The sequence below is a fragment of the Panicum hallii genome, chromosome 3 (genome assembly GCF_002211085.1).
Source record: "Panicum hallii strain FIL2 chromosome 3, PHallii_v3.1, whole genome shotgun sequence".
NCBI lineage: Eukaryota > Viridiplantae > Streptophyta > Magnoliopsida > Poales > Poaceae > Panicum > Panicum hallii.
The window spans coordinates 4871112-4885096 of record NC_038044.1 but is presented as its reverse complement, the minus strand read 5'-3'; the positions used below and the strand labels follow the sequence as shown (position 1 = coordinate 4885096).

At 45.6% G+C, this 13985-nt stretch overlaps 2 protein-coding genes and 1 pseudogene across 2 annotated transcripts; all 3 read right to left on the bottom strand.

Annotated features, from left to right (window-relative positions):
• Positions 1 to 181: 181 nt before the first annotated feature.
• On the bottom strand, positions 182 to 3426 carry LOC112886573 (rac-like GTP-binding protein 1). Its single transcript, XM_025952519.1, has 8 exons — positions 3215 to 3426; positions 2900 to 2987; positions 2674 to 2783; positions 2032 to 2095; positions 1852 to 1916; positions 1664 to 1729; positions 1427 to 1533; positions 182 to 526 (listed from the first exon to the last, which is right to left on the bottom strand). The coding sequence occupies exons 1-8, from the start codon at positions 3332 to 3334 to the stop codon at positions 493 to 495; spliced, it is 654 nt and encodes a 217-aa protein (XP_025808304.1). The 5' UTR covers positions 3335 to 3426; the 3' UTR covers positions 182 to 492.
• Positions 3427 to 4475: 1049 nt separating this feature from the next.
• On the bottom strand, positions 4476 to 5509 carry LOC112885976 (annotated as a pseudogene).
• Positions 5510 to 6946: 1437 nt separating this feature from the next.
• On the bottom strand, positions 6947 to 13776 carry LOC112885975 (transcription factor bHLH68-like). Its single transcript, XM_025951697.1, has 9 exons — positions 13167 to 13776; positions 12405 to 12765; positions 11474 to 11551; positions 11155 to 11220; positions 10579 to 10644; positions 9937 to 9987; positions 8127 to 8177; positions 7934 to 8002; positions 6947 to 7685 (listed from the first exon to the last, which is right to left on the bottom strand). Exons 1-9 carry the CDS (start codon positions 13481 to 13483, stop codon positions 7545 to 7547), a joined length of 1200 nt encoding a protein of 399 aa, XP_025807482.1. The 5' UTR covers positions 13484 to 13776; the 3' UTR covers positions 6947 to 7544.
• Positions 13777 to 13985: the final 209 nt, after the last annotated feature.

Sequence of the window (13985 nt, the reverse complement as noted above, 5' to 3'; positions counted from 1 at the left end):
CCAACTTCCAAGATCCAATCACTGATTGCGCAGGGAAACTATCCGTTTCCTACCAAGTTGGAAAAAAAAACAGCTCTAGTTTCATCTTCAGCGAAAGCAGTTTGTGCTACACTCTAGCTGCCCACCTTGAATTTCCAAGTTCTTCTGCAGTGACAACTATAATACGCAGGTCGCACATCAGTGAAAAATGGAAGAGTTTTCTTCTGGTGCTGTCCATTTAAAGATCGATCGTCTAGCGACATCGGTTTTTGGTAATAATAAAACAAGTACAAAAGGGTCACTTCATACTTGCTGCTACTACTATATAATCCACCATTCATAGTAAATGGAGGCACAACTCTCAGGGAAAGTAACTGCTGCAAACTTGATGGCAAAAACGTTCTTCATTTTCCGCAGCTAGACGAGGGAAGCAGCCCTCTATCGTAAGTTACAAGAGAACCAGAAGTTCGCAGGGGCTACGAGGGGACCATTCTTCCACAGGGTTGTCCTTGATTATCTGAAACAGGCACTTCCACAAAAGTATCTCCTGTACAATCATTGAAGAGGCGCGTTAAAACTTGAAATACCTCATAGTTTCCATGTATAATTATAAAAAGTAATGGTCAAAGTCCTCAATGAAGACTGTCAAAAGTCAGATTATATGTATTGTGGAGTTTTTTTTGCTGCTGCATAAGTTAAAACTAAGTTTGGAAAAATTAACTGATGTAACCCCCCCCCCCCCCCCTCATTGTGCACTTTCCTTATCTTCTTGTTTCATCTAGTATGTAAGTAGTACAACTTCAAAAACATATAAACAACATGAGCAATTTCAAAGAGAAATTGAGAAGTGAATATACCTTTAAGTAAAGCAGCTTGCCATCAATAGCATTATAGTGATTTGTTATGAAGAAAGGCACTTTAAGATATGTCCAGGATTCTTTTTATCTTTCTGTAACCATTTTTGCATAATCATCGATTTGGTTTTAAGATGACACGGGAAGTGCTAAGATAAGTTAAATGTACAGTTCTCTGTGCCAATGTGTGTGTGTGCAAGTGCTTAAACAAAATCAAGTGTCCATGTCACAACTCACAACACAAAGGTAAGGCGTGCCTGAATCCAGATGTGGATAGTCTTCCAGATTTTTATAGTGAATGACTGAATGGTAAAGTGCCTAATAGTAGTAAACATCGCTCCACGTTGATGCCACGTTCAAAACTGTAAACATGAGAGGTACTGTGCCCTAATTTAAAATTCTGAAATCACATGGCTTTGGTTTAAAATATTCTGTCCTCGATCAGCCCAGAAATAGAATATTCAAGATAACCCACCACGTTGTTAGCACTTACAATGGACCCACCAAAATTTATTTTAAGCCAAGCAAATTTTCTATGTACAGTATAGGATAATAATACTTTTGACAGAAGTAAATCCATGATCATTGGTTACCTCACAGACTGATTCGAACTTGTCTTCATTTTCTTCCTGGTAACTTCTCTTCGCCTTGGTGGTTGAAGAACTACTTTAATTGCAGTGTCGAACACAGCTTTTATGTTCTGTTTAGTATGAATAGAAGACATTGCTAATGTTTCTGATGTTCTTGCCAATATAAAGGTTTTTGAAGAGAATGCCACAAGGGAGAACTAGAAATTGGCAGTCTTTTAACCAAGATGAGCAGAAACATACCCGCTGTGTCTTTGAGCTGCATTCTATATAGGCCACAGCACCTATCTGCTTTCTGAGCTCCTCTCCCTAACAAAAAGAGAATAATTCTATGAGTTGGAGCATCCAATGTGCAGGTATCCTGTTTGATGTAAAAAAAAACTCGAATAAACTGATCTTGTATTGATGATTCCTTTGTGTAGTCGTATCACCTGTTCAGTAGTGATGATAGAAGCGGCAGGATGGTCAGCAAGATAAGATCTGTCTTCACGGAGATCTGCAGGAGCAGAAAGTTTGAACCATGAAGCTATGCACCGACATTTGATTATACTGGAACAAGTACATAGATCGTTATGCTTGAAATAATTAGACCATTATAGTATCGACCTCACCTAGTTTGGTTCCGACAAGAACTACAGGAATGCTAGGCGAAAATCGCCGAAGCTCTGGCATCCACTGTACAAATAAAGCTGATAATGAGTACTCAGTTACAGTTGTTTAATAATCGAAAATGATGTTTCCATCATAAATGTTCTTAGGGTTGTAAAATGTGGCCATCCATTTTAAATTTGTCATTCGTGAATGCAGATAAATAATAAATTCGAGCAACAAAAGATCAACTACCCTAATGATGACTATACTCCAACAATCAACTAGGACAAAACCTCCGCAATGGATCTTACTGTAACAACTTGAAGTTAATTAGTAAAATGTATCTCGGCCAGATGGCCACACTCCTGAACCCGGATTACCATTTTCTTGTTTCTTGTCATGCATGGGTTATAGTTGCCACTGCTTTTCTACAAAGTGAATCTTGCGCTAGTATTTATGGCATAAACATTACTTCCCGAGTACAAAATTGCAAGTGACTGAAACTGTACACTAATTTATGTCATACTAGATAGGATGCAACAAATCATCACTCCCAAAGCAGGAGTTTGAAGGATTTCAGTGAGTAAAGCACTCTGAATTGTGCTATTCCCCGGATGTCTAATTACATTCAGATAAAATCCTCATCTGGAAGTATTCAGTACCTTCTTCAAGACATTCTCATAGCTTGCCCTGCTGACCAGAGAGAAGGAGAGGATGAACACATCGGCACCTCTGTAGCTAAGAGGCCTCAATCTGCTGTAGTCCTCCTGACCTGCACACAAGGTCCAGCCGAATCAATGATTCGCAGAGGAAAGAGAAGAAAATACTTGAGTTATAGGCATCGCTGAACTCTCCTCAATCTGCTAGCTGCAATCTGATCTCGCTCACCTGCCGTGTCCCAGAGGCCCAAGTTGACAATGCTCCCATCCACCGAGACATTGGCACTGAAGTTGTCAAATACAGTGGGGATGTAATCCTGCAAAAGCACATAGAAACCCAAAGCAAGAATTCAAACACCACAACAAAACGCTGGCATACAAATCCAATCGAGACTGGCACTGAATCTGCATTACATTTCCTTGAAACGAGAGCTACCCAAATCCAAAACATATCCAGAGAAATCAAAATGCAGGAAGAAAGGGGCGCAGATAGAGAATCGAAGATCGGAGGAGCGGTGAGTGAATGGGGAGTCGGCACTCTAACCGTGGGGAACTTGTTGCAGGTGTAGCAGATGAGCATGCAGGTCTTCCCCACGGCGCCGTCCCCGACGGTGACGCACTTGATGAACTTGGCGACCGAGCTCGCCGCCGCCGCCGCGCTCATCTCTCCCCCTGGCCCAACTTCCTTCCTTCCTCCCTCCCCCGCCGGCCGCACCTCCTCCTCAGCAACCAGCAACACCTGGTTTACTTCACTGCGCTTCCCAGCTTGGCAGGCCCGCCGCGGCAGTGCCTGCGTAATGAATGCAGCTCGTGTTCTTTATTGCGCCACCTGGGGGAGTGAGAGAGTTGTGGAGAATCTTTATTCGTACTCTCGTCCCCAACCTCTTGATGAATTTTTTAGTGCTTCCTTTCAAAAAAAAAAATCAGCGTTTGATGGTGTTTCAAGTTTGAACTCTGGCTGGCCGCGTATAGACTGTAGAGTAAGTAGATCCTGCTAGCCATGCATGGTTTGAACTTTGAACTGATCAGGAGCATCATCTCGAGAAGGTCCTTCCTGGTTGCTAGATGAAGACACCACAAGCCGAGCTGAGCTGATCGAAGCCTTGCAGATTTTGCTGATCTGAAGACCGAGCTGATAGAACTGGTAACCCTGTCGTTAACATTAACGTTAGCTAGCTAGCTAGGGAAGACGCCGGCATGTTTCTGTTCTGGCTGGGCTTTGGACACACACGAATGAATCCGTCCTGTTTGGGCGTTTGGCTGGGCTCCTCTCATGGTCATGGCAAGGCAGATCCCTAGCTTTTGTATTCTTGCTGGTCTCGGCTCCCCGTGATTGCACACGCGCACATGCGACGATTCTGGTCGTATTGTTCCTTTTTCTTTCTCTCGTTTGGCGCTACATTCGTGCGGCGCCCGTTTGGGGTTGGTGTACGTGTCAGCGGTGTCACACTCACACGTGCGGCTGCCAAAGAACTCTAGAGTGTACCCTTAGAAAACAATGCCGAAAATCTGGAATCAAAGATGTCCAAAAGTTGCTTGCTTCTGTAGTTGGGCCGCTAGGCCTTCCATCTCTGTTCGGTTTTCTTGGGCCTCTCGTCCCGGTCGTCACGTCTCCTAGAGTCCACCACGCCGTGCTAGTGGTCATCCATTGTTCACATTACACGCAGCCCATTCGAGGATACATCAGAACATGTAGGAACACAATTACCACATTTATTAATATATAGCATATTCGTGGAACATAGAGAAAGTTAAATTATTAGCAAAACCATAATAAGCGAAGCAAACCGTAGGTCTAGGGCAAATTATTCGTACGGTACACTATACACAGGGGCGTTACAAATTACTCAAATCAGTTCAGGTAACCTCGACTAGTCTATCAGGGAAATGAGCTCGACGGCCACCGCCACCGCGTTCCGGGCCGCCAGCGGCGCGAACACCCCCGCCTCGTTGGACTCCGCCGCCGGCGAGGTCCGAGAGCGCCCTGACGGCGATGAAGGGCGCCCCCTGCTGCATCGCGACGAGCGCGACGGCGGCCGTCTCCATGTCGACGGCCGTGACGCCGAACCTGGACCGGAGGAACTCCCGGTACGCGGCGTTGTCGACGAAGACGCTGGCGCTGCACCCGCGCTCGACCCGCGCCACCACGGGCCGCCGCGGCAGGCACGTGGTGCCGTTGCCGGCGCAGCGTTCCAGCCGCAGGCGGCCGTCCAGCTCCCGCGAGAGCTCGTAGTAGCGGGCGTCGACGGGGGCCCAGAACGCGTGGCCGCGGGCCTCCGGCGCGCCGCCGCCATCCGTCGCCGGGAAAACCTCCTCCGGCTGGTACCACACGGCGTTGAGCAGGTTGCCGGCGGACCCGGGGCGGCCGGCCGTGCCGACGATGTAGTCCGTGAAGTTGAGGCTGCCGAGCTTCCTCGTGTAGTCCCCGCTGGACTCGAGGGCGAGCTCGTTCTCCGGCCCGTCGCCGTAGCGCTGCCAGTTCCAGAGGCCGGTGTGCGCCCAGTAGCGCGGCACGGCGACGTCGCCGATCTGGCGGTCGGGGTCGGCGTTGCCGGCGATGCCGAAGTGGACGACGCCCTTGACGTCGAAGAGCGTGAGAAGGAGCTGGGTGGTCACCCCGTAGTTGAGCTGCAGGGATCGGATCGGAGCAGCGTATCAGGACAGGACAATGTGTTTATTCGATGATCATGTGAATTCAGTTGAATCCATCGACCGACACCTACCATGCCGAGGCCCGTCATGACGACGACGACCTTCTGCTGCCCGATTGTGCCGAAGCGAAATCTCCTTCCTTGAGACGACAAAGACATGATCAGCACTTGATTAGCATGCATGTGGTCAAATTGATAACTTGTCTCTGAAGAGAATGATCGATTGATGCAGGCTAATAAGGACCGATCGAGTTGTGTGCAGGCTCATTTGGTCCGAAGGAGGACCGTGGCCTGGTCAGTCAGACGCTAGGACGTCAGAAACGTGCAACCAGGAGCCACAATACACTCACACTCTATGATAAGCGACGACCTCGACTGTCAATCGATCTTCAGGTTGACAGAATATGCATGATCGATGGATGATTGGTCATCAGCCAGACTTTACGTCAGAAACTCAATTAGCAGGCCATTGCTTGGAGCTCTGTAGCTAGTCTACTCCGATCCATAGAGAGAAGGTCGATGGATCGATGAAGTTTCCTAGCTGCACACGAGAGCCCGCGAGTTTCCACTTTCTACAGCAGGACACGTGGCAGCACACTTGCCGAGCACGGTGTTCCGTTCCGACCATGCCATGCATGAGTTGTATGCATGCATACACACTCTTGGTCAAGGATGAGCTTTCCACAGACAGCACGATGCAATCCAGATTGTTTACCCTATCCGATCGAGGGCGTGAGCATACAGACCCGTCGGTGTAGGTAATTTTGTGTCCTGGATAAATACTATTCCCGACGACGTGGACACACACGCCGACAGGGAAAGATGCATGCCCTCCATCCTCTCCCCATGGAGATGAACATTTCACATATATATATACAGCATGCGTGGAGAATTAAATATTATATATATCGACAACGCAACCACTAATTTTCCATCTTAACACGCGTCAAAAACTAGAGAAAATTAATATATCGTTTCATCGGACATTTTCGGATTTTGCGATGATGCCACACGCCGCTAGTTCTCCTTTGAAAAAGAAACTAGAGAAAATTTTGACGAACTACGATCGAACAGCAGCTGGAGCTGAGGCCGACCAGAACCCTACGGATTTCACTCCAAACTTTTCGCACCGAACGAACGCAAATACTTGAATGCGCGCGCATCGTTCTAGCCAGTAGTCTAGTACCAAAATGGGCCGAGCAGGTTGTATGTTGGGCCTGCACCCGAATTGTTCGCTTATTCAGGGGCCTGCTCTACTGGCAAACAGGACCACGAATTTGGCAAACAGGCCGACCCTCGATTTCTCGGGACTGGGCCATATTGGTGACCCAGGCACCACCACAATAAAAGGATCACCAGAAAATTGCAATAACCTGTCGGTTGGACTTTTGTAGCTGGAGGTTGAAAATCAGACTTTTGTGGTAATTCGAGAGTGTAAATCGAACTTTTGACAGTTGCATGCGCACACTCTAATCCACAAGCCATGGTGGAGTGTGTGTGCATTAATATTTTTACGATGCTTTTCAAAGTCCAGGCTTATTAGCAGCTCCATTGTCAGAAACTTCAAATGAAACTCTGATGAATAATGGTCATATATAGCACATTGAACTGATCGGGCAACATCGAAATAATGCAACCAACATTATATTGCTGACTGAAATCAGTTAACTGACAGAAATTTACTTGTCATGCATATACATATGATCCAGTAGTATGAACTTTCCTAGGTACACCCAGCCGCGCATAAATCAAGAAAAGGGCACCCCTGAACTCGCTCTCCTGGCCAACTCGATCGTACCATCGAGCTAGCATGCACAGTATGAGTAAAGTTCACTAGCTACCTTGCTAGATTTTACGTATACATGAGATGATCAACGAAACAAATTTGAGATCGAGGGACCAGAGAAGAACTGGATCTTCTTCTTGAAGCCCCCCTTGCAGATCGATACAGAGATGAAGCTTTCGCCCCCCACAAAAGGTTATACTACTCGCATAGCATCAAGAGCAATCAGCCTTACAGCAGGTAGCTTTCCTCGCTCCTCCCTTGCCAGAATGACTGCTCATGATGTTATGTTTCCCAGCAACCATGCACCCTTGCTAGCTTGTGTTTCTTAGAGAGCTCTACATACCCTGTAGCCTCATGAACATATATAACTTGCAAGAAACAGCTCGCCACAGCACAGCATCTAGGCCATGAATGCGTCGTCTATGGCGGCGAATGCTCTAGCGGAGGATGCCGCCGAGCGGCGCCGGGGCCCAGTAGTCGGCGGCGTTGTCCCCTCCAAAGTGCGATGTGCACGACACCGGGACGAGGCACAGCCCCCGGCTCCTCAAGTCCTTCTTGGCCTCCTCATTCACACCGCCCTAGATGAGAATACCAAGTCATCAAGTACAATATATGTACAGGAATTTACTCAAATTACAAGCATATCACTACAAAGTGTTAATTGGGAGCTGCATTGCTGTTAAAAACTAAAATGAGCAAAATTATTGGGTTATTAGTAGTTTTATGCAGATAGTGTATGTAGCACCACCCAGTGTGTGCACGTACACGTGTGCGCAGATGATTGAAAATGACTTTGAAGCAAAGCAAAGTGTGCACATATATGTACCTGCTGCTCATCAGCTGGCTGCTGGACTGCAGGCTGCTGTGCTCCAGTGTTGCTATTATGGTTTAGCAACTGCACAAGGAACCGGACACAAAAGATAGATGAGTGAAAAGTGGCCTAATAAGCTGGGCTGTAAAGGGTTAGATTCTTACATCCAGGAATCATGCATGTGCAACCATAGGGGTTTCTACGTTACCTGGCCGGGGTATTCTGGGAAGAGCCCGGGATTCCTTTCTCCCATTGGTCCCTGTAAGTGAAAAAGAAAGCACTGTGTCACATGTCAACGTTGCACGTACAAGCGTGCGAGAGAAAAGCTGGAGAGAATAATCTCTCAGATGGGATAAATATGATTGAGCCCATGAGGTGTACTGGCCCATGGTTGTCTCAAGGCTCAAGCTGCCCTAGGGTCAGCTCAAATAAAAAGGTAGTTATGGCCACATCATGAAAGCTAATTAAAATAATCTGGTTATGGCCATATTACCTTCTGTAAAAAATAAGCTGGCTATTGCCATATTAGCCTAGGTTATTAGCTAAATCATGTGTGTTGTTCCAGAACTGCAGTTACCTTTATGTAGATGTTCGTTTCATACAAGCTAGGCCATTAACAATCATATCACAATCTACAACTGGAATGGCATGGTACCCGAAGTTCAGATTTACAAGTTCTGACTGTAGCTCAAAGTTCCAATATAGGGATGGCCTTTCATTTGTGAAAGCTATTTGAAGTGCACGCTAGTTGTGAATATCAATAAATAATCCTTGTAATTTTGTGAACGTTTTTACATGCATAACTCATGTATATTAGTTTAAAGAGGCCTTTCCTTCCCAAAGCTGATGATGTACAAGTTAACTAGGATCAATTGACACCTACAGGTAATAATGGGCCCAACAGCAAAATCCCAGGTTGTCAGTAAAAATACTGATCTTACTAGTGTGCGGGTGATGAGGTGTATAACTGATAATGAGCTGAAATCTGGCTATGTATGGGCTTTTTATCTGATGTTTTTATCATAGTCAGGTCATGTTATAGGTATTTTACGTAAATATGTATGGGTAAGTACTACTGAATTCAATTCTTGATATCATAGCACTCTGCATTGCAGAATGACTATAAATTTTCCATCATTATACATCCAATAATGCATCCATCTTTGTCAGAAAACACAATCTAAGATGACTGAACTGGCTGCATTTTTTCAAGAGACAACCTATATATAATTCTTATAGAGAGAACCATTGAAATATTGACACCCTACATATCTATATTTCAAACAAATCAATTCCAAATTCAGGGTACCATTTGGTAGATAACTAGTTTACACAGTGATGGTTATATGTGAATATCAGCTTTGTAAATCTATTTTGTACATCAGAAGAGTGTGCTTTCATACTTCAGGGAAAATATATATAGAAAGTTAAACAAGCTTAGTTACTTTTGTGTCAAGTTAACTAAATACATGCATATTAATTATTACCTCGTACTTTCATCGTGACTCATGAAGTTTGATTGCATCATGCACTCAATACACTAAGCTATATATACTCATATCTAGCTAGTAGGAGCTAATATTGCAAAATGCTAATAATAATTTACACCTGACCATATACTTGTAGAGCTTTCTATTTGGCTCGTCGATTGTTGAAAAACAAAATCACCTTTGGTCTTACGTGGCACACACAAAGAGCCTAAAAGATCTAAAGTAGTCCTTTTTCACAAAGGTTACCAAAAGCATCAGTGTTCTACTGAAGCTTTGGTGAAAGGGTTCTTTAGAATACCTTTGACAAAGTATATCTTTGGGCGGCTTTGATAAAAGGTTTTGCTAAGCTATTATCCTCCTAGAAAAGTCTACACTGGCTAACTATTTCACGACACCATGCTGCACGTGGACAGGCATGTTGTTAATCTCGCACGTAAGTACCCTGTTGATCCCGTCCAGCGTGTGCTCGTGCTAGAGAGAGAGAGAGAGAGAGAGAGAGAGAGAGGGAGAGAGATGTATGCAACTTACATTTTGCATGGAGGTCCCGTTGCCGTGGCCCATGTAGGGGTAGCTGAGAGCCTGTCACAGGAAAACCATTGGTCAAGTGCCTCTTGAGCAGAGAGAGAGAGAGAGAGAGAGAGAGAGAGAGAGAGAGAGAGAGAGAGAGAGAGAGAGAGAGCGAGCGAGCGAGCGAGCATATAGTCCAGTCCAGTCCCTGAAACACAAGACGCTACAAGACAGGAGGCGCCATCCATCCATTGTCGCTGCTGCTGCTGCGCGCGCGCTCGCCCATGCAACTTTAACAGCGTGCTCTTGCACCCGTCCCCACCCTCCCCATGCATATTCTCTTTTTGTTTCCCGCGCAACCCAGCCTTTTCTTTTCACTACCTCCCATGCGGTAACACCTGCTGCTGTTACTGCCACTGGTGTGTGGGGACACACGTCTCTGTGGACCCTGCTTTCTAGTGACAGTAGGCACTAGAACTGTTTACTACTGTGCTGGAGGCAGGCTGCAGCATCTTGCGCTGGCTACAGAAACTGATGCTACTGGGGCTGACTCGTGGGGCTAAATTCTCTGCCCACCCATACTGCTTCTCATGCACTAAAACTTTAGCTCTCTAGTCTCTTCACGCGGGGGGGGGGGGGGGGGGGGGGGAAGAGAGATTGGACCTCAATTTGACTCAGGAGGAATCTGATATAGCCAATGGTCTCTTGCAGTACAGACGCGGTGTCAGTCTGTGAAAAAAAAGAGGCACGTGTGTCAGGGAAATGCTTTAGTTGGACACAACCCCTCGAGTGAAAGTATATATCGAGCAAAACAAAGGAGATGCATGGCAACAACTATAGACAACTGCAACAGCATGACCCTGGGTATGTACGTTACACCCATCTACTGTGCACACACAATCTCATGCAGATCTTGCTGATCTGATATCCCTCTCTTTAGAGATCTGATATATCTACTATTTTTCCTGTTCTAAATTGTAAGCCGTTTTAATAAATATAGATACATAAATTTTGATATGTATCTAGACATAATTGTATATCTAGCTAGGTGCATAGCAAAATCTATGTATTTAGATTTGCTAAAACGATCTACAGTTTGGAATGGAGGGAGTAATAGTCACTGTTGCAATAATGCCAAGTTGATGGCGTGGTTTTTATACATGCATGCTGTGTACTAGTTGGGTATTAAAAAGATGAAGGCGGTTAACCAACGCAAAGCGTTTCAGTTTTTGCTCTAACCTTGCCAAACGGGGAAACGATCTGGTGAAGTGCAGTTATTCTATCCCCCAGCCTCTCCTTCCTCACCTGCAGCAAATTAGTATATCGCAAACAAAAAGTATGGCGCTAGTTAGCATCAATGCATGTAATTCAGAACTATGGTAAGAAATTCTAATCATGTGTCTCAACTTGCATGTGTACTTGGTGCACAAATTTCCAGGAGAGAGAGAGAGAGAGAGAGAGAGAGAGAGAGAGAGAGAGAGAGAGAGGTCTGGATGCACATATGACACACAAAAGACAGGATTTTGGGTTATGGAAAGCAGTGAGATGAGGAAGAAACCTTTAGAGTAGATTGTGCTGAAGAAGAGGCCTGAACCCTAGGCTTCTTGATGGCTGAACCTGTTGCGGTGCTGTTGCACTAGAGAAAGACAAAGAATCAAAGTATCAACAACAGTCATGATCCCATTTCAGCATGTCCCGAGAAACAACACCAGCCCAGCTCTTCCTAAAGTGAATGCCCAGTGATTCTACCTCTCAACACTGACAAGTTATGATGTACCACGACCATAGAAAACAATAGGTGAAGAAATGGGGTAACCAAAAGAGCTAGCCCTTTCAATGAGTGCATGACATACACTCTTACCAAGAGATCATGGAACAGCGTGCATGAAAATACAACCTCTAAGCTTTGCTTGACTAAAGTGGATTTGCATATGACATGGAAACATGTATGTGTACTACCAGCATCTTTTCATTGAAAGAAGAATAATTCTACTAGCTTTAATTTGTTTCAGTTAAATGGAGGACAGATTGCACCATTACCTAGAGATCTTATTGACAACACAGCCTCGTCCTAGAGGGTTATCAATGGGAAAACATAATCATGGTATATCTTTCCATCTCAAACTAAGATGAATGGAGTGCCTTTTGGAAGTAACAGCTTTTCCCGAGGGAGATCGAGATGAAACATAGCCTAAGATAGTATTTTGAAGAACCAAAAGGATCATATACTACAAGCAAGACGAATGCATTCCATGTCACAGATAATATTATGCATCTAACTACATGTGTTCCATGTACATGAACGAAGCTGAGAAATTCTTTGATAAATTTTTTTTTCTGAAAAGAAAAACAAGCTAGGAGATAATGTGGAAAAAATAAAATTTGGAGAGAAAAAAGAAGAAAAACCTATATATACAAAGTAGCAACGAATAACTTCCACCGATCAAAACAACAAACATCCTAGTACACATCAATCTGATCGATCTCACCTCGGATGAGTTATCAGAATGGTGATGGTGGCTCCTCAGCTCCGGCGCCGGCGCGCTGTTTGAGAAGTCGAGCATGTTGCTGCCGAGGCTTGTGGTGATGCACGACCTAGGAGAGGAGGCCAGGAGCATCTGGCTCAGCTGGGACTTGGCCCCTCCCGCCGCCGGCATCTCATGGTCGCCACCAGCAAGGTGGCTCCCATAGAAGTTGTAGCCAGCATGAGGCATGCCGGAGCCCTCCTCCTTCAAAGCAGCCATGCTTGCACCCGCACCTGCTGCAGCCTGATCTCCCCAACTCTCTAGACCTTTTGACAGGAGAGCTGCGGTGGCGCTGTATCGCTCATGATCCCCAACTAATCCCCTTCTGCACATGCAGTTAAACAAGGCACACACAGATGAACACATACACATGAGTCCATGGAGATAAGAACAATTGCATGTAAGTGTTAGTAAAATGAACATGCATAAGATGATCAGAGGCAGGAAGAGTAGCACCGGGAAAGGCTTGATCTGCTATAGGACAAAGTGGGTTAACCACTTTATTCCTTCACCTAGAGCTCCAGTTAAGTATAGTAGGGAACTAAAGTTTACATGGATTAATATAGCGGTTTGTAATTGTGGATCTCTTGCATGAATGAATCTTATTATAAATTTGATTAATGAGTAGTTCAGAGAGAGAGAGAGAAGAGAGAGAGAGAGAGAGAGAGAGAGAGAGAGAGAGAGAGAGAGAGAGAGAGAGAGAGAGAGAGAGAGAGAGGTGTTTACAGAAGCATCTGGCTCCATGATTCCGGCATGTGGCTTTCGTCCTGGCCGCCGCCGCCGTCGTGGAGACTTGGAAGAGAACCAGCTGCGCCGTTCATATGAACTAGCTGTCCCGAAGAGGTGTGCGGAAACTGCTGGGAGAAGAGAACCGATGGAGAAGACAAGGAGGGCAGCTGGTTGGGAGAGGCCTCTTGATCCTCATGGCAGGGCTTCAAGCTGCTCATGATATTGCTGGTAGTGGTGGTGGTATTGCCGCTACTTCCTGTACCGCTCCAGATCATCTGCTGGACCAGGGAGGTCTGGAATTCTCCTCTGTTCATCGCTGCTAGAGAGATGGAAGAAAGAGGGTCGGGAGAGATGAGAGAGCTCTTGCTGCAACAAATGCTTTGTGCTCTAGCTTCCTCGCTAGGCTCTCTCCTCTTGCACTCTCTCTTTGTGTGGAAATCTCAGGTCAATCTTAAAGGGGCCAGTGTCTCAATTTCCTTGAGGGCCGGGATGGGCATATCTTCTTGGAGAGAGAGGAGAGAAAGAGAACAACAGCAATAACAAACAGGAGAAGAGGAGAGAGAGAGAGAGAGAGGAGGGAGGGGGCTGAAATAAAAAGCATAGGCGCTGTTCGGAGAGGAATCTGGGCTTTGTTTTGTTTTGTTTTCCGCTTCCTTTTGCTTCACTCCTTTATTTGTGAACTTTCCCTTGCTTTCCTCCGGCTCCTTTCTCTCTCTACCCTTCCTTCCTCTCTCTCTCTCTCATTCTTTTGTATGTTATACAGACGCACACGATTTTATTTTTCTTTATTTCCTTCTCCCCGTCGCTTTTGCTTTA